The 21,349-nt window shown below is 31.6% G+C and overlaps 2 protein-coding genes across 2 annotated transcripts; both read right to left on the minus strand.

Annotated features, from left to right (window-relative positions):
* Window positions 1-1,052: 1,052 nt before the first annotated feature.
* On the minus strand, window positions 1,053-4,562 carry LOC111057949 (ABC transporter F family member 4). Its single transcript, XM_022345435.2, has 3 exons — window positions 3,383-4,562; window positions 2,530-2,720; window positions 1,053-2,073 (listed from the first exon to the last, which is right to left on the minus strand). Exons 1-3 carry the CDS (start codon window positions 3,536-3,538, stop codon window positions 1,191-1,193), a joined length of 1,230 nt encoding a protein of 409 aa, XP_022201127.2. The 5' UTR covers window positions 3,539-4,562; the 3' UTR covers window positions 1,053-1,190.
* Window positions 4,563-8,309: 3,747 nt separating this feature from the next.
* Window positions 8,310-18,008, minus strand: LOC111057878 (myb-like protein X). The gene is made up of 8 exons (XM_039420798.1): window positions 17,875-18,008; window positions 16,497-16,712; window positions 14,730-14,890; window positions 13,998-14,244; window positions 12,967-13,128; window positions 12,524-12,696; window positions 10,165-10,477; window positions 8,310-9,024 (listed from the first exon to the last, which is right to left on the minus strand). The coding sequence occupies exons 2-8, from the start codon at window positions 16,539-16,541 to the stop codon at window positions 8,785-8,787; spliced, it is 1,341 nt and encodes a 446-aa protein (XP_039276732.1). The 5' UTR covers window positions 16,542-16,712; window positions 17,875-18,008; the 3' UTR covers window positions 8,310-8,784.
* Between the last annotated feature and the right edge of the window lie 3,341 nt (window positions 18,009-21,349).

The following is a 21,349-nucleotide window of genomic DNA, read 5'->3' on the forward strand; positions in this document are numbered from 1 at the left end:
GTGATTAACTTTAGGAGAACCAATCAGAAAAGACGGCTTCTCTAATAGGTTCTCGTGGAATTAATCACGGTTAAAATTTAACCGGCTTTCAATGTTTTAATCTACTCTCATATACATGTCTTATCTAATCTCATTCGTATCCCTTTCACAAGTTTAATCGTTTCTCAATAATAAGATTGTTTGCATATCTAGAATTCTCAATTAACCAAGTCTGAAGTTACCTGTCCAATACCTACTATCACTTAATAGGTATTGACTGGTCCCAAGCACAGTCAAAAGCACGCTGCACACAGCTACATCAGTAGCGTCCACTTGCTGCTACGGGAACACGTAATTAGAAATGTCCGGAACCCAAATTCATGACATTTTCAATTCCGTTTTCCAGTAGCAGCTAGTAGATGCTATAGACGCTAGTAGATGCTAGTAGATCTGGTGAGGAGTGCCGTATGGCTGTTTGAAAACAATTGCCAAAACCATAAATGAGTGAAGGAAGAACATACATAAAAGATTGAAGTAGGGTTAACATTAGTTAAGTTTACTTGAATTCAATATTTTTAACATTTGAGCACAGATCTAACATGTTTGATCTATGGTTTGAGTTAGATGGGAGATTTTGAAAACTTACCTAAATCAAGTTTTCATATCCTCTAAAGTATATAATTATAAATTGAAAAATATAATTGAACTCAAAGTTTTCTGCTTACTTTTCTCGCATAATACTTTTCTTTTTATTTTGTTTTCATACATTCTACATTGACTGACAACTGTTTTCATCTCATTTTCCCATTTGAAGGTTGGATTGTACTGTACCTTCCACAATTCAAACATGATCAACATCTACAAAATTTGAAAAGGGTCTACATTAGTACAGTGAATTCAAGTTTCTGTTCTTGTATACTTGACTCAAAGTTTGCAAAATACATGCATTCTACACAAAACTTGAATTCATCAAGTAAACTTGACTAATGTAAACGCCCCTAAAGCGACGGTATTGTCGACCCCTTTTCAAATGGAATAATGGAGTAGTCGAAGAATGATTAATAAAACACATATTAATGTGTTAAAGAGTTTTATTGTTATTTTTCATTTTCAATTGGACGGTTATGCCGACCCCATTTAAAATTGAATAATGGCGTAGTCGAAGAATGATTAATAAAATACATATTAATGAGGTGTTGAGAGTTTTATTGTTATTCTTCAGTTTCAATTGGGATTGGTTGAGGATTTGCATCGAGTGTAGTGATGTCTTCTTGTTCGGCTTGCCCGCCGTCTGAGGCGGTCTGTGAAGGCGGACCTGTGCTATTCTTTTCAGTGCCATTCTCCCCCTCTTTGCCTCCATCCTCCTCTTTATCATCGCCGTCTTTCTCTCTCATCATCTGATTGGCTGTGAGTAGAACGTCCAGAAAAGAGACAAACTCGTCGACAACCTTCCTCCTGTTGTCGGGTGATTTCTTGGGAGGAAGAGCCACCTTTTGCGATTCCTGTGTTTGGAATTCGGCTTGAGCCATCAGCCTTAGAAAAAATAGAAAATCTTCAAAAATCGGCTGCGGATAACTACCCGGCCATTCCCCACTTTTCCTCTTTTTCTTTTTCCGTTTTCCACCCTTATCATCACTTTTCCTCTTGACTTTCTTCTTTCCACCTTTCTTTTCCTTTTTTTCACCATCCTCTCCTTTCTCCTTCTCTTCTTCATCTTTTGCTGCCTCTTCTTGATCCTTCAATTCTTTTTCGTCTTCCTCCTCGCCCTCTTCCTCCTCCTCCTCCTCCTCCTCCTCCTCCTCTACCTCTTCCTTTTCTCTCCTTTTCCTCTTTTTTGCTGCCTTTCTTCTTTGCTCCATCACTTCGAACGGTATTCCCGTACGTTGATAGAAGCCGCTGCACTCATAAATCCGTTTTCTTCTATTCCGTTCCGACATTTCTGTCAATTTCTCTCTGAATCGTTTCTCTATTTCGGCAAATCTCTCCTTGTTTTCTTCTTTCTCCTTTTCGGCAGCTTTCTGTCTCTCTTCTTCTTCCTGTTTCTTTGCATCTCCACCTTTCTTCACCGGTTTCTCGTACCATGGGAATTGTGAGCTGTAAGCATGAACAATAATTATGCTTGAAAAATTATCAAATTGATCAAAAACCTTGAAATCAATAGAATTTTTAATTAATTTTGCGACTTTTCTAATACGATTGGTGGTGTTATAATACAGGTATACTGAACAAAATGCTATTAGAAGGGTGCTGAAGAGCCTTCACAAGTTACCGGAAAACTTGAATGGTTCAGTACAAGGTATATAGATAAATCTATCTATTATGGGTTTACTGCTCTTAATTTTTCTCAATATTATCAAGAAATATAAAAATTGATATCAATGTGCTATTTTCTGATTACTCCGAGAAGTTTAAAAGTTTTAACTGTTTTTTTTTCTAAGATGACGGTTGTCTATTTAATTTTATTCGTAAATTTCATTTTTATTACAGAATATGTATTTTTGGACTAATGAGTTGGTAGTTATTTTAAAATAGCATCTTCTTCCTACTCACCCTGCTGGTTTTGATAAATCTCTCTCTTCTTCAGCCTTCGCGCCGGCCATTCTCAGTTTCACACATGGATCTGACCCCCAAGGAAAAATCTCATCTCTTCTTGCCTTTTGCTTCTCTTTTTGCTTTTCCTCCCATGTATCACCCTGCTTCTTACCTTTTTCATCATCTTTCTTTCCAGACTTTCCATTTTCCTGTTGAAAATACAATTTGGCAACTTTTATTTCTACGTTTTTATTCAAAATTTAGTACAATAGTTTTCAAAAATAAAATTATTCTAATTATTTTAATAATATTTTAAACAACATTTATGTGAAGCAGAAATAGATGATTTTAAGACACGCTCTCCATCCCAGACATTGAATTGATTTAGAGATGCTCTCTTATTTAAATCTACCTGTATTATAATATTCAAACAGAAATTATTGTATTCTATTATTCCTATTAGAGGATTAAATTCTTATAAAAAATGTGTTTACTCACTTGATAGCTATCTATCACCTCCAAAATACTTTTCAATAACCAAATAAACAAGAATCAAGAATATTCTTTATTTCAAAAATACAGTAAGTATAAAAATGATAAATACTATGAAATATAAAATGCAAATAATTATGTACTTAAATAAGGTTTCCATATTATAGGTTACGGAATGAGCCTACATGGGCACTGTGGCCTGTGCGTAGACTAAACAAGCATGCTAGTTCTTTTAAACCCAACAAATAGCCTTTAAAACCTTTTTAAAACTATTGACTTGCCGGTAGGATTACTACCAAACTTGATAAAAAAGCAACTAAATTATCTTACCTTCTTTAAAATAGTTTAATGCAACTAATTAATACAAATAAAAAATTACCTTTTTGTTGTCTTTGGGTTTATTCTTCTCTTGTTTAGCAGCAGGTTTATTTCCTTCTTGTTTTACAGACTTATTAGATTTATTTGTTTCTTTTTCATCAGCGGTAGATTCTTCATTTTCCTCGGTTTCCTTAACACTATCTTCTTCACTAGCCATTTTGATTCATCAAAAAACCCTCTATTCATATAAAATTATGAATTATGTGTTGGTCAACAAGTATAGCAATAACTGTCAACTAGTATATCCACCAAAAGCAAAGTTCCTACTACATGTCCAATGATTTTTATGTAAATTATAAATGTTATTAATTTGCTTTGTGTTTTGATCTTGTAGTGTGTGAATGTTTGGTTTGAGTCTAGTAAACTGAAGTTTGCATTTTGATAGTAGAATCATATGGACTTGAAGAAACAACTTCGAAATTGTAAAATTTCAGTGCCCAATCTTCTGCAATTTCTAGCTTTTTTTATTCAAAAGTTAGCCTTCTGAGTCTAACTCTGATTCTAGAGTGAAGACAAAACATTCATTGTTATTTAAACAATATTCAACTTTTTTTGTTTCAATTTTTTTTATTGATACAATTTTTCTATTTAATTTTATTTTTAAAATTTATTGGTTTACTTTTATTCATGAATTTTGTTTTTCCACTTATCTATTGAAATTTCACTGATGAGAAAAATATTGTGTTTTAAAGCCAATATTTAAATACACTCATCAACTATCGATTATTTTTATTTTTTACCAATTTATTAATATTTCACTGATGCGAAAAATGCAGAGTTTCAACGTGAATATTTAATTTACACTTACATATTACACTAAATATACTTAATTTTAATATGGAATGCATTTTACTCCTGAGGGGTTGATGAATCTCCTATTCAGGAGCGAAATGCATTTAATACGGTATTTCTCAACCAAAAAGTCAAGTGCATTTAAATATACTTTGTAACAACGTGTCTCAACTCAAACAGAATTTGTCATCAATTGACAAAATTGATCTATTGTGAAAAATGTACTATAGTGAGGTCCACGTTATAATGACAGTATTTGATCAACTTTGGTTTTGCTATCCTTGTCTATCATTCGACAAAGTGGTACTATCCTTTTATAGGTCCACAACGATGCCAATTATGTTTTTTACAGTGTAGAAATATAATTAATTAATGCAGAGAATCGGCATCGCTATTCTTCTATCTTTATCCACTGCCATTATAACGTGGACCTCACTATAGTAGAGTGAAATTCTAAGAATAAGATAATTCAGTCATAAAAATAAGATCTAGTATCATTAATGCTGAATTATGAGTTTTAACACCTCCAAACAATAATTGTTTAAGCAATTCTATGAAATTTTATCATTTGACTGTGAAAACAATGGATTGGTGCAGGGTATTTTAGTGTAGGCTATTTAATTTAAATTTCTTGAGTAATGGGCCTTTCAAAAATTGAGTTTTACATTTTACCCGAAAGCTACATGTAGTTCTATTATTGTAGTGTGCTTTACATTCATCACTATTCTTTAGTCTTTCCAATAATTTAGCTGTTAATTGAGAGATCTGGCGTTATGACTTCATATCAAAATTAAACATTACGTGTATGCTAGAATAATGGAAAAACTAATACAATTCATATGATCATGAGGATGTGGCTGCGTTTCATTGGCTGAATTCATTTGTTGATTCTCAATTTATCAAAATTACAATAGCAATTCAATTGAAATACTAATCCAGTGGCTAAAACTAGGTAACGTCATATTGATGCTTCAAGGTAACGCCTCTAGATGATATTGATAATATGCCAAATACGACTATAAAAGTACAGTTAAATTTTCAGCTCAATTCATCAGTCATTTGAGATACTAAGATATTTTACTGTTACCCAGAACACCATCTGTGTCTACGTCATGTCAGTAAGTAATCAACTTATCCATTATTCAAACTAAATTAATTTTTACTTTCCTTGCCCTATTACCATAGGTAAGGAAGGTATTGCTCTCCGAAAAAAATTAAGGTACCCCAATTTCTAAATTTCTATACGTTTTAAGATCCCCTGAGTCCAAAAAAGTTTTTTTGGGTATTGGTCTGTATGTGCGTCTGTGTACACGATATCTCATCTCCCAATTAAGGGAATGACTTGAAATTTGGAACTTGAGGTCCTTACACTATAAGGATCCGACACGAACAATTTCGATCAAATGCGATTCAAGATGGCGGCTAAAATGGCGAAGTGTTGTCAAAAACAGGGTTTTTCGCGATTTTCTCGAAAATGGCTCCAACGATTTTGATCAAATTTATACCTAAAATAGTCATTGATAAGCTATATCAACTGACTCAAGTCCCATATCTATAAAAATTTCAGGAGCTCCGCCCCATCTATGCTAAATTTGATTTTAGATTTCCAATTATCAGGTCTCAGATATAATTTAAACGAAAAATTTCGAATGGAAAAGATTGAGCATGGAAATCTCTTCAATTAATGTCCAGTAACATTTTCACCTTAAATTGAAAATAAGCTTGAAATTTGAGAAAATGAAATTATTCAATCGCAAACTGTTGGCAACTGTTGATTCTATTAAATCATTCACTATGAAGAGATAGCAGATCTCGTGTGTATCCAGCGTTATTGAACTATCACCAGCTGGCTCAGATCTTTGACTTGAGATGCGCGTTTACACTAGATATTATTAGGAGATCCTATATAGCAGATCCTCCAATCTTCATTACGCCATTTAAAATTCTTTTCAGAAGGTGAAGCAACCGAACTGATCATACTGATTTTTTAAATCTACTTGCTTAATTTTTTTACAATTTTTCCACTATAACTTTATTTGACTTAAAATTTCTCCTCTATGAATTGCATAGCCATAGAGGGAGAGAATTTTGAAAATGTTGGTAGCGCCCTTGGCGGATTTTTTTTGCGAAAAATGTGTAGTGTGAACCACAACTTTATATTGTTTATTTTTATTATGGCAAAATTTGATTTTACAGGCATTTTCAGGTGGATGCCCCTACCTAAGAACCAAGAAGAATGGCATCGTTGCATTATAATTAGGTTCAATTAACGAGTCAGTTTCTTATTATAGGTGGCTCTGCTAATTGCACCAATTTATTTTTTTATTGTGGATTATCCCCATCAATGTCTTATTCTATCATGGAGAAATACCATAACATCTCAGTATCTCTTCCCATACAATCAAAGGATATTTTTCATTGATGCTGCTTCCCATGACGAAACACTATATAATAACTTTGTTGTAGTTCAGACACTGTGTTACATGTAAATATTTAAAAAAAACACTTACCTGATGTTAGGCTGAAGAAGCTCCTCCTCAGGAGTGAAATGCATTCCTCGATACTCCAAGAAAAAGTAAGTGTTTTTTTTATATTTATCGTTATAATAATAATAATATCGAGTGACCTGGCTGGCTCAGGTCTGGTGTCAGAGTTTTCAGGTCGCAACTGATCAATTTCAGGGCCTTTGACATGACCTAACGACTGCTTTTTAGGCAGCCGGGACCGACGGTTTAACGTGTCCATCCGAAACACGGGAGTGGCCCGAGATAAATATCTTGCCCGGGCCGGGATTTGAACCCGGGTCTCTGAATCATGAAGCCAGCATCTGATCCACTCGACTACGGCCACTCCATATATCCTTTATATTATCCTTTCTGCCACTCGATATTTATCGTTCATACACAGTGTCTAAACTTCAACAAAGATATTTTTCACATTCTTCAACTGTTTATTACAGATCTACTTCTTTATGCTGATGCTAATGTGCATTATGATGGGCATTCTTTCAATTGAAGCTTCAGATGATGATGAACCGGTTATTCCTCATGATCACCCTGATGGAAAATCAAACTAAAAAGGAGTGAGATGGAAATAACCTCAGCTGAACAACCTCTGTTTGAAATAATGAGAGCTGTTTATGATATCTTGAAATAAAAAATTAATAAAATAACGCGTTTTTCTGACAACCCCCCCCCCCCCCGAGAGCCCAGAAGTTTTTCAAATCTCGAACAGGATTGGTCGGTCAAACTTACCGATTGTCGACCAACACCCAGACTGAGCGTTTTGATAGTTTTTCTGCCTTTCTCAGTTTTTCAGAGTACTAGTTTCATAAAACGTTCAATTAGGTAGGCTACACATGTTCAATTTAGTTAACATGTTCAACAGAGGAAATAGTATATCAAGAATTATTTAAAATTTCACCAAAGATACTAATTGATGTTTTCCAGCGGTTCTCTGTGATTTCTCAGCTTTTCAAGGTAGGTGGTTCCATATGCCAACTGGAAAATGCTCGAATTTGCTACACACTGATTGAGCGAAACGATATGGCTGAAGTCGATGAACACAATGTGTTTTAAAAATAGAAAGATTAAATAAATTAGAAATTAAACGTCTAAAATCAATAATCCTTACAATTTTTCATCAAAATGATGGTGCACTCCCCCAGACCCTACAAGTGAATGAAATAGCTTTTAATTAACTTTCTCTGCTCAAAATAGCTTTCAAGTACAAAAAATATTGAAAAGAGAATTATCTATGGTAATTTTAAATTTAAATATTTGAAATTGTGTTATTATTTATAAAATTCCGTGAATAAAATATTGCTATGTTTGTTATTAGAAAAAACGACTAGCAGTCAGACTTTTTACAATAAATGGATTAATCACTCACTGTGACAACGAGATCTTTCGGTAGGTCCGCCATCTTCTTGGTTGTTCCAAGAATTTAATTAAAATATTCCAACAACAATTTAAATAAATGTTCCAACAACCAGGAAGATGGCGGACCTGCCGAAAGACTCGTTGTCAAAGTGAGTGATTAATTCATTTATTGTAAGAAAATCTGACTGCTAATCGTTTTCTCTACTAGCAAAAAGTGATTTAATAATAAGCAGTTTGTGATGGAAAACAACATTGAAGAATAAAATATTGCATTTTGTTATATTTGTGTACATTGCACAAAGGCATTACTTCGTGTCAAACATACGTCTTCTTTTCCCTCACAGCACAGCCCTCAATCTTATTAACTATAGCCAAAATCTAAATCTCATATGAATGGACAATATTGATGGGGAAACTATCATTTTGATTTCCAAGTCTGAAAACATAATCACAATATTTCTCATCTATTAACTCTCTTTCTTATGACATTTAGGTTAAGGTTTATAGGTTGAAATTCGTGTTGGTGTCAGCATCTGGACGGTCTGTATTTCTTGGCACACTCTCGTTGGAAATAATATCTTCATCATACTCTTATATTTAGTGATTATTTCAATTTATTTGTTGTTTTCATATTATCAAGTCCTTCAGCGCTGCTCCTACATCGAACTCCTTGCCTTTTGATTTGTGATTCTATTGATGAATTATACATGAATAAAATTTTCTCCTTTTATCAGTAATTATCTTCAGTGAAGTCCTTCGGTTCTCGGTCGATTCCCAGGGCCAGTTTTCTCTCGAGCGCGTAGTCGAATTGAGTGCTGGCTTCAACTTTGATTTTGGGCGAAGGGCGCGGTGATATTATACTCTTCACCCATTCTTCGATCTCAGCTTCCACTTCTTCTTCTTCCACCTGCTTTTCCTCATTTTCGAGTCCTTCTGCACCCATTACTAGATCTTCGAGTTTCTTGTTTACCTGGGAAAGATTAAAGTAGGTAACTAATTATTTATAAAGAAGATATCAATTACGGTACACATTAGACTATCTATTATATCCCGTTTGAGCAATACTACTTTAATCTTTAAATTATTATCTTTTAATAACAAAAGTAATATTAATATTAACATTAATATTAATAAATTTAAAATGTGAAAACATCCTCTATTTTTAGCTAATTCTTTGAACAGTGAAAGATTTTGAATTGCAAAGCCTTTTTCCTCTTCCTCAAACGTTAAATTTTATTGAATTTATTGGAGATTTAATGAGTAAAGTATTGGAGAATCACCTATTAAGATGACTGCTGTAGCAGTCGGTTTGCACAGTATATTGAATTGATATCCCATAATAGAACATAAGATAAATGTAGAAACAGTCAATGTATTATATTATTTTTGAAATACATCATATTATGTCTAGAGTTAAAATAGAATCGCCATAAAAATATTCATTGGAAGTAGTTTTTAATAGAGCAGGGCAATGGCTTTTTTGAAGGCCAATATTTCTTTCAAAACCCCTGAAGTAGGCTACCCCATTTTTGCTTTAAATATTGAATTATTGGAAAAATAAAATACGAGTATTATAAAGCAATTGTCCTGAAGAATTTAATTCACTTTTTCCACTGACATAATAGAACGTAAACTCAAACTATTTCTATGGAATTGAAATTGAAATAATCATTGGAAGGAATTTGTAATATAGCAGGGCAAAGGCTTTTTTAAAGGCCAATATTTCTTTCAAAAAACTTGAAAACTTGAAGTAGGCTACCCCATTTTTGCTTTAAATATTGAACTATTGGAAAAATAAAATACGAGTAGTAGAAAGCAATTGTCCTGAAGAAGTTAATTCACTTTTTCCACTGACATAATAAAACTTAAACTCTAACTATTTCTATGGTATTGAAATGTTATCCTGTCTTATCAACAAGAAGGACAATTCTGTTGGCCAAAGGAATTGATCTGTAGAATTGTTTCAAGAATAGACTATATGTTCAAAAGTCGATTGGTCGCAATATTCTAAATACTAATATTACAATAATATTATTCCAAAATAGTTTTGAATCAACCTATGTTACTGAAACTGTTGAAAAAATGTTATTATAAAAAGAATTGCCCTCACCTCATGCATATCAACATTAGGCTCGTTCTCAATATTCCCTTCTCCTTCATCAGTTTTCTTATCATCATCATTTTTCTCTTCATTCTCCTTATTATCTTCGATTTCAAAATCCAGTCCAGGCTCTTTTTCTTCGTCTCCCACTTCTTTCTCTTCTTTTTCCTTCTCTTCTTCTTCAACCTCCTCCTGTTTGGCTTCCTCTTCAATTTTATCAGCTTCCTCTTGGCTTTGTAAAAATTGATCCAAATCGGTGATCGATGTGTTCTTTTCTTCGTAAATTCGTTCTTTTCTTTTGATGTCTGCTTCCAGTAATGATCTGAACAGAAAAAAGTAATAATTGAATTTGAAATTATAATTTATTCCATCCAATACAAGTATAAAATTCATATGAACCAGAAAATTAATGTGACTGAAACTTTTGTTTAATGATTCTCGACTTTTGGAAGTCAGTGATAGGAAAGACGTTATCAACTTTGCAGTTATTCATGAAACTCAATGCACAATAACCTATTCTCATTAAAATATTAATTTTTATTGATTGTCATTTTAATACCGGTACCTAATTATCCAATTGTGAAATAATAGAGGATCCATTTTTTCAGATTAGTATCAAATAATATTAATTTGAATTTAAATATAGGCTAATATCTTCCAGAAGAATTTGAAGAAAACACGGTTCAATGCTTTGTGAAAATCTTCCATTTTAGTTTCGTAATAAAACTGCTGTTATAATATTATTGAAAATCGATTCTTCATAAATGTAGTTTTTCTGTTAGTAACATAATCATGTGCATTCTTTTATTGAATGTTTATTGATTTAAATTTAATACGAATGAGTATTAAGCTATATTAGGAATAAGTTTAAATATGAATAATAGCGGTGCTTCTAGTAAAGAAGTTTGTTTTCAATTTTCGCATCATCATTTTTTTTTAAATTTGTTAATATTTTACGGTTTTGAAAGTAAATTTATATTTAACTAGCTGGCCCGGCGAACTTCGTACCGCCAAACAGTTAATGCATCTCATGACAAACTTTAGCTGGATGCACACCTGAGGAGGCGCGATGCGGCATTTTGCATCCAGGTGCTTCTTGCTTATTTGTTTGAATGGAAGAACTCACACTCACTGATTCGGACATGGCATGTAACAGTGTGATAAGGCAATCTCCATAAGATCAACACTTTGTATCACCAAGCCGCGCCTCCTCAGGTGTGCTTAGTCTTTGCTTAATCTGATGCACTATATTTTTATGAAAATTATCCATCAATCAGTATTTTATATCTCAATATGGACTTCCTATGTGCTAGTTGTACAGCAGTTTGCATTTTTAGATATAGTTGAATGCACCTTGCTGGGGAATTGAATGGTATATCTCCTTGCTGCTGATTTTCCCGTGCATATTCTAAATTTACAGCATTACGAGTTCTACGACCCAAGTTTGGACGTCGTTCGCACCGCGGCATTATTTCATTTCATTTATTCATAGACAATAGATTCAATGCAGGTAAAAACAACAGGCATTCGCCCAAAACTTTTAACCTTAATTTGGAATACACGGTCTAGAGGTTATGTGAATAATAACTTAATTCACACACTATTTTGAGCCCAAAAAAATGTATGTACTACAATATTTTTGGATTTATCAGATTAAATTAATTTCAAAATATAAATACAAACCAAAATCTTCCTTCACAATCACAAAAAATATTAAATCCACAAATTATACTCATGTTAAAATTATTATTAGAATTGAAATTTTGTGAATCAGTAGAAAGAAAGAAAATGGAAAAACAGATCTACCGACGGCTGTTGGATGACGCGATGATTATAACAGCTGATTTTTATTTCTGTGTGAGGCCAGCTCATAAATCTTCTCCCATAAGGATTACATGTAAACTTTGAAGGACCGTAGGAAAGAGTCCTGAACGGATTATAAATTTGATAGACCAAAAACAATCCTTGATGCGGATTTTATATCATGTTAAAATTTCAACTCAATCGGTGCAGTACTTTTGGAGTTTTTGAAGCGTACACAAACCGACATAACATTTATATATATATATATATAATATATATATATATATATATATATATATTATATATATATATATATATATATAGATTTGGTTTTCAATCTTTCTAATTAAAAAAATATTGTTTGATTGTGTTTTCTCGGTGAATTGGACACAACATTCCATAAATTGGAAAGCATAGCATTCATTCTGAACTAGTATATGAATAAAAATTCTAGGGAGGAACAGTTTTGGGCTGTGCCTGTTGGTCTTCTCCTAATTATTTTAATTTATAATTGTGTATCTTGAATCAATAAATTAATTATGAATTCATTGTTTCAAAATCTTACTTCAAAAATCCTACAAGATCCTTGGTTAGTTCTTGATTATCGCTACCAGGTACTTGAGAAACATCATCTGATTTTGTTGAACTCCTTCTGTGTCTTTTTTCATCATCTGGGCCTTGCTTCTCCTTCATTTCTCTTTGTGCCAATCTTTCCTCTTCTATCTTTATAAACTTTATCTGAAACATTAGATATCTTCGTTGAATCTCCTCAAACATTTTGTTATTGGACCACTCAGTTATTTATTTGAATGTCACAAACAGCCTACATGCTGAGCATTTAAGAGTTATTAATTATTATACTTTTTAGATTGGTTCGGATTATTATTTTTGTTTCGCATGAGCTCTGAATTATTTTCCCTTATTTCAAATTCTAAATGAGTTCAATGTATACTAGTATTATCTTGATATTTTGTTATGTAATAAAATTATTTTGTAGAATTTACTCACCATCATTCCTTCTACAATATTTTTCAAAGCTTGAATATCTCCTTTCTCCTTTGCTATTCTCTCTTCTTCCTCTTCCCTCCATTTATTCTCAATGGCCTTTTGGACCAAATGCTCTCTGGCATCAGCCATAGTCCTCAATAGGAATGCCAAATCGTCTGTCACCTGATGAAATTCAGCTTTTTAGTTACGGTATTTGAAAGGTTAAAGCTCTCAAAATAAAAGTAGTCATGAGTAAAAAATATAATAAATTTACCATTTTAGATGTTGTACTACAATATTATTGTAAAATTGAATTGTAATTCCACAATTTAATGATTTCAAAACGATAAGACAGAAGTTATTAGTAGTTCAATTATAATAAACGTAAAATAAGAAGTATTAACAAGTATAAAAACAAAGCCTATATAGGCTTGACAATGGCAGCTAAACGACCAAACTCATCGTATTCCAGTAATTTCCTTTAATAAATACTTATTGTGTTCTTGATGTTTTGAACCCCACCTAAAATAGTGTGTGTTTCCTCTCTCTCTAATTACTATTTTTTTGCACACTCGCGAAAGTTCATAAACATGCAGTTTAGTAAAACAATATAAACATAATAATATAACATACAGCATATAATATTTAGTAGAACAATCCTATAATGCGGATGCAATCCTTTATAATCCTATCAATTATAAATCTTGATTTGATAGGATTATAAAGGATTGTATCCGCATTATAGGATTGTTCTACTAAATATTATATTTTGTATGTTATATTATTATGTTCATATGTATCGTACTGAAGGTACATCAGTAGGTCTACTGATTCAAATCAAATCAAGATTTATAATTGATAGGATTATAAAGGATATTTTCAATGTATTTCACCTCATATTTACTCTATTTTCAATATTGTTATCTTCTTATATTAAAATATTATACACCTCAATATTATTACGGTACTTCATTAAATATTATGTAGCTCATTCTTAATTAATATCCATTCTCCATCTCAAATTGCAAATTGAATTTCTTCCATATTTTTACCTTTAAAGAATAGCCAACACCAGACTTGGACAATCTTTTGCTCTTCTTCCTCTTTTTTCTGCATTTCTCCAGGTTTTCACATGTGTTCTGCAGCACTAAATACTTGGATAGGTCCTCGAACTCCTCTTGGTGATCCTTGTTAGCGGTTTTCTTTTTCAATGGATGCACATTGATAATTTGCATTGGTTTCAGTTTCAATTTTCTCTTTGCAATGGTGGGCGGTGGAATGAACCATGGCTTATCATAACTGCAATAAGAATATTGATTACATAACTTCATTACTCGACATTTATATAATAAACCAAAATTAAAACAATTCATGCTAAATTTTCAATCATGATAAATTCAGTGTAATATACTTGAATTCTAAAGATTTTGGAATTATAACGTAGAAAATATACTTCTCAAAGTTAAAATGATAATGTATTCTGTAGCATTTCTTCCCAAATAATTATAATTTGAGATATCCTTCTAGAACAAACAATTTTATAACATTATTACTAATCCTATGGTTTAACAGAATTTTATTTATACAGTTGAGTTTATATAGTTTCTTGTTTCATCATTTATTCCTTCTATACAGATAATATTAGCAATGTTATATTGGAAGCCATTACCAATATTGTATTATTGATTTGGTAATGCCCAATACGGGACTACAACTAATGAAATTGCATTTATTCAATTCATGTAATTTAAGTTTCTTTTTCCATACTTTTTCAATCTACATACCTTTTTAGTTGTGTTAAAAATTCCAAATACTGGCTGTGACTTTCGAATTTACTCCTGTCAATCGGCTTGGAAGGAAATGCTTTATGCGGACATAGACCCAAATCATCGAGTCGACTTAATCTGATCTTCTCCTCCTTTTTCTCCTCATTAACTTGTGCTTTCTGAAAAAGCAACCCATTTATTTATGTAGCGATAAATATGAACATTCCATAGGTAAAACATTAACCAATTTTCCTCTAATTGACTACTTTCAGCGCCTACATTAATAGAGATTTCAATAAAACTATCATACTGTGCATATAGCAAGAAAAAAATATGCCTGACAGTGTAACATATACTATTGAACCTATTTTAGGCTGTCATACATCAATTTTGAGAAACCTTTCATTTCTAATGAATCACTTGAGAATTTTAAGCAATGGAGAGGAGATTAAGGCTGTGCAAAGGCTAAAAAAAAAACTTTCTACTGGTGATATTTTTCAGTTTTTCGATTTGCATATCAACAAGATATCAAAATGAAAAAGTTTTCTCAGGAAAACATTTTTTCCCGATCTTTACTTTTGGAGATATGAGTGCCTAAAATTGAAATTTTGGGACAGAACATTTCAAATTTGATAGGAGATAAATCCTTGAAATTTAGAGGATAAAATCTTCTTGGTATTGTTGATTGAATGAAACAATTATTTTATGATAATATTAATTTTTGAGAAAGTTATTCAATTATCTAAAAATGACCGAACTTTTAGTTAAGTTATTTTTGGCCATTTTTGGTGAATTGAATAACTTTCCCAAAAAATTATATTTTTAGAAATTTTTTAAGTTTTATTCAATCAACAATACCAAGAAGATTTTATCCTCTAAATTTCAAGGATTTATCTCTTACCAAATTTGAAATGTTCTGTCCCAAAAATTTCAATTTTAGGCGCTCATATCTCAAAAAGTAATGATCGGTAAATAAATGATTTCCACTGGGAAAACTTTTTCAATTTGATATCTTGATGATATACAAATCGAAAAACTTTGAAAAATATTACCAGTGGAAATTTTATTTTTAGCCTTTGCACAACCTTAATAAGAAAAGTCAAGATGTGAAATTCTCCTTTTGAAATATATACTGCTGAGATAAAACTTTTATGGGATAGTGGAACATAATTTTAATGATAACGTTTCCTCTGTGGCATATCCATACTTTTTTACTGTTAAAATTAAACTTGAATTAAAGAAAAACACTTTTGGAGTGAAAATGCACTTACTTTGGTAGTGACGTTTCGACCTGTCGTTGGTCATCACCAGACAGTCTGGTGATGACCAACAACAGGTCGAAACGTCACTACCAAAGTGCATTTTCACTCCAAAAGTGTTTTTTTTTTTAAATTCAAGATAACGTTTCCCTTTCTATCTGCAAACTTCAGAGATAAAAAAAATACAAATGTTAGTATGAATACTTTATATTGTCAGTATTCTTTACTGTTTTATAATACACTATCAAACAAAAAAAAATTCCCAATCATTGCATACTTGGTGAATTTGATTTGAAGTGTAATGGAAAAGATTAACAAAAAGATACAATAGTTCACATAACAATAAAAAAATAGAAAAGCAAAGATAATAGGGAACATTAGATATTAGTCAATGGCTTTACCAATAAAAATATCTTTCCAACTTAATTTGTGTTATTTAGTAGGCTTGAGTAGCCTACTATTAAATTCAAATTACAGTATATCCATTATTCATTAGCATGAGTTGGGTAGATATATAAAAGCTTACCTTTGCCCCGTTCTCATTTGTAATTCTTGGATCCAGAAATGCCATTGTTTTGTAGTTTGAGCTGTTTGTAAGTATTGTATCAAATTTTGTTTGTAAGTATAATAGTTTAAATGTTGTAATGTATGGTGTGTGTAAGTGTGTGTGTGTGTATATATATAAAATTTATTTTTGTATCTACATCATTTGTTGATTTTTCACATCATTCTCCAATAATTCCTGGGAAACAAAGAGGAATGATTGATAAGAAATAAGTGTAGAAAATTATCAAAAGGAAATAAATAAGATAAAAACACACAGATTATGTTGATACAATAAATAATAATTAACAACATGATATAGTGAATATAGAATTAACAAAATCTGTGTGCTCTTATTTACTTATGGACGAACAGTCCTAAAATATCAATAGTAGTAACTCTGGGATGTTTAAGATAAAATTAAATTTAAAATGCTTTTCATCACTAGCTGCTTAATCTGTCTGCTTTTCATGTTTGGATTAAAATGTTATAAAAATTGTACACGTAAAATTCTAACCTTATATTGGACTTTGTCACCTATAAATTTTGAAGAAAATGGCATAAGGACTAGCCTACCTTATTATTTTATTTACCAATGTTATTACATTAGTGTCATTTGCATTGTAAATAAATTTAAATGAATAAATAAATCACAAACTATTGATTATAAAATATGTGAATAACACTGTAAGCCTGCATTCATATTTTCTATACACATAATTATGCACACTTGCTGTACAAAACTAGAGCAAAGCAAAATACTATTATAAAGAGAACACTGATTTTTTTTGCTTCTGCTGTTCTTTCTAATCACTAATCTAGGCAAGGATTTCCTTCAAATGCATTTTGTAAACATTATGAAACTTTCTATATCGATTTATTTATAAATATAATAGTTTCTTGATCCATTCCAATGTATCAACAAACATTATTTCATTGTTTTGAGCATCCACAAATCAATCATTTATGAAAATAAACAATTTTGTTATTTGTTTACTTAATGACTGGAGTATTTTTGGGTATCAGCAGGTGAAAATGGGTGCCTGACTCCCAAAAGGACTTCAGTCAAAAAAGAAACAAAATATAGTTTATTTTCATAAATGATAAATGTACAAATCAAGGAAATCGTGTGTTATTATAAAATTCTAAACATTATAGAATTCAAACTATTTTTTTAAACCTTCTCACAAAATTTGAAAGCATTTGAACTAATTAGAATTTTGGCTAATAATGCATTCCTCAAACTCTGATCAATAATTATTTTTAATTGGTTAAATAGATTGTAGCAAGTAAAGGTTGACTAGTTTAGCTTGATGATAAAATAGAATAAATTTATGTGAAAGGAGGAATGTTAAACTTACTTTTATATAACGGGTTCATTGAAGGTGATACAAGTAACTACTGTTCTGATTGTTTTTTTGGTTTTAATATTATTCTTTCTCAAACACAAAACGTTTTATGATAAGTGGTTAAAAGTTTGTCATATGAAATATTATTCAGCTGTCAGTCAATCATTGAGGGACACTTCAAATCTTTATATCGCATAGAAATCAATCAAGCATTTATAAACATTTTTAGTCCAGTCACGTGAAAAAAGCCCATTTGGGCAATAATTCAGAACTTGCTAAATTTTTCTTGCAATGATTCTGAAGTATTGGACAACTAAATACGAAAAGTTCTTCTAGCTCCGGAGCTTTTTACAGAGTAGGTACCCCAAAAAAACCACGGATTTTCGGTTTCCTTTTTCAGTTTTCTGCGATTTTCACCAAATCGAGCCAGCAGACAGAAATATCACTCTTGCCTTGTTTGTAAAATAGAATAGCTGCCTTTATTTTTACCTAGGAGGGCGGAGTTAGGGAGCAGCCGGCCCTCTCAACCCTCCAATACAACGCTAAATAATTACTAGATTAAACAAATCAAATTCAGAAAAAATACAATATTACAAACAAGGTAAATTAATATGATTTAAATACGAAAATAATAATAATCAATGGAGAAAAGAAATAACCACGAAACCTAAATTACAATTGAGATATGAATAGAAATTAAAAAATAAAAACTGAAAAATAGTACAATGTAAGAAAAGAAGAAGTAGAAGTAGAAAAGAAGAAGAAGAAGAAGAAAAAGAAGAATAAAAAAAATAAAAACTGAAAAATAATACAATGTAACAAAAGAAGAAGTAGAAGTAGAAAAGAAGAAGAAGAAGAAAAAGAAGAAGAAGAAGAAGAAGAAGAAGAGGAAGAAAGAGAAATAATAAATATTGAATTGGTTTGAGAAAAATAAAAATAAAGAAAAACTGGCCAATGAACCATGTGCTAGCTCCAGCCACCCACACCACCCGTGATCCACCTGAAAACAGACTGTAGATAATAGAATTTAGAATAAAATGTAATTATTCGAAGCTCTCTATTTAAATTTATCTAAAATAAGTCAAATGTTTTGAGAAATAGAATTTAGATAAATTTCCGTTTTTAATCAATTATAACTTCGGATTTCCACAATAATTTAAATCTATGATTCAAAATCCTTCTGGGCGTAGTTTCGTGCTCTACAACCTGATACCAGGTAGACCTTTCTATCTCAAATAGATTTCCAGGTAGGCTACACCCGATAAAAAATTGCTTTTCATTTGTCCAGTGGTTTTCATGAAACCACCTGTTGGTAGTAGTATTACTTGACTGAGACTATAGCGCGGAAAAACGTTATTGTGAAAATTAACTCAACAATATTTAGCGTATAAAAAAGTATTACAGTATCATAAGTTATGATACAACATTTTGAAGGTTTTAGAACGAGCTATAAATTTTATACAGAACATTTTTTGAAATACGAAAGCGTAAACTTTTATTGGACAAAATATAAAATTATGAGGTGTAAATAATTTCTCACTTGTATGGAAATATCTTCATGAACAATAGATATACCGATACCTTCATTCTAATACCACGTATGTACAGAAAATCAAATTTTTCAGGAGGGCCAGAAAACTGATTTTAGCAATTATTATTATAATTTCCCATTTGAAAAGCTACAATTATGGATAATAGTACATTTTTTGAACTTTTTCTCACAAATAAATCTTCAAATGATTATCCTACAAATTTTTAAATCACATACGTGGTATTAGAACTGCAAAACAGATCTGATACGTGTTATTTCCTGCATAGGCTCATACAATAACACTGCATTCATTTATAAAATTCATAATTACAATAATTCTATAAGAGTTGACTTAGGATTTCCATTCAGAAATAAAGTTGAGACAAATAATTATTTGAATAGAAATATATTTTTTACATCTTGACTCAAGAAATCATTATCATTATTAACTTATTACTTTCCTTGCCCTATTACCATAGGTAAGGAAAGTATTGCTTTCCAAAAAAATTAAGGTACCCCTATATTTCTATACGTTTCAAGGTCCCCTGAGTCCAAAAAAGTGGTTTTTGGGTATTGGTCTGTATGTGTGTGTGTGTGTGTATATGAGTGTTTGTGCGTCTGTGTACAAGATATCTCATCTCCCAATCAACGGAATGACTTGAAATTTGGAACTTAAGGTCCTTACACTATAAGGATCCGACACGAACAATTTCGATCAAATGCAATTCAAGATGGCGGCTGTAATGGCGAAAATGTTGTCAAAAACAGGGTCTATCGCGATTTTATCGGAAATGGCTCCAACAATTTTGATAAAATTCATACCTAAAATAGTCATTGATAAGCTATATCAAATACCACAAGACCCACATCTGTAAAAATCTCAGGAGCTCCGCCCCATCTATGCAAAGTTTGATTTTAGACTTCCAATTATCAGGTCTCAGATATAATTTAAAGAATAAAATTCAATTGGAAAAGATTGAGCATGAAAAGCTCTTCAATTAATGTCCAGTAACATTTCCACCTAAAATTGAAAATAAGCTCGAAATTAGAGAAAATAAGATTATTCAATTGCAAACTGTTGGCAATTGTTGATTCTATTAAATCATTCACTATGGAGAGATAGCAGACTTCGTGTGTCTCCAGCGTTATTGTCCTGTCACAAGCTGGTTCAGATCTTAGAAGAGTGGACTTGAGATACGCGGGAACACTAGTGTCAGTTGATCAATTTTCATAATGGCAAGGAAAGTTGTGTGAGTGCACCACACCAGATTTTTTGAAAATTTCAGTGCTCTACTTTTTACTTTTTCTTATTCACTTCTTCTTAAGTTTTTCATTCTCTGTTAGTTTATGTGGAAGATTATTGTAAAAGCTATGAAAGTCAATTGGTATCACGTTTTTCAATTCTTGAAGGTGTTTCCATTTGGAAAGTGGGATAGGAATCGGATCCTCATACAATGCTGGAGCTTCTGCATCATTCCTCACTTTGGAAGGTCTTCTTGGAAAATTTTGATAATCATCATTGAAATTCAATTTATAGAATACAATCCCATTTTGATATTTCAGGCTGACTATATCAACGACAACAGAATCACCTGTTTTTTCCCAACGCCATGTGCTTTCTGATACGTGTTATTTGAATTGGTGATCTTACGTTGGTTGTATTGGAAACCTAGGCAACAGATTCATGTGGGTTTTCTGATACATGATATTCGAAATTGCCTGATACATGCTATTAGAAATTATTCTCAAACAATTCTAATACGTGTTATCGGAAATTGTGAATAACAGCTGAACCGTTCGTTTCTGATACTTGGGATTAGAACCATTGGAAAGAGCGCTGTTCCCAAAACAACGACTCGATTAATTATGAATTGATAAATTGATCATCGATGAGCAGAGAAATAAAATTATTGAAATTTATAATCAATTGTCTATATGCACTAAAAGTTACTAACG

The sequence above is a fragment of the Nilaparvata lugens genome, chromosome 2 (genome assembly GCF_014356525.2).
Source record: "Nilaparvata lugens isolate BPH chromosome 2, ASM1435652v1, whole genome shotgun sequence".
Classification (NCBI taxonomy): domain Eukaryota; kingdom Metazoa; phylum Arthropoda; class Insecta; order Hemiptera; family Delphacidae; genus Nilaparvata; species Nilaparvata lugens.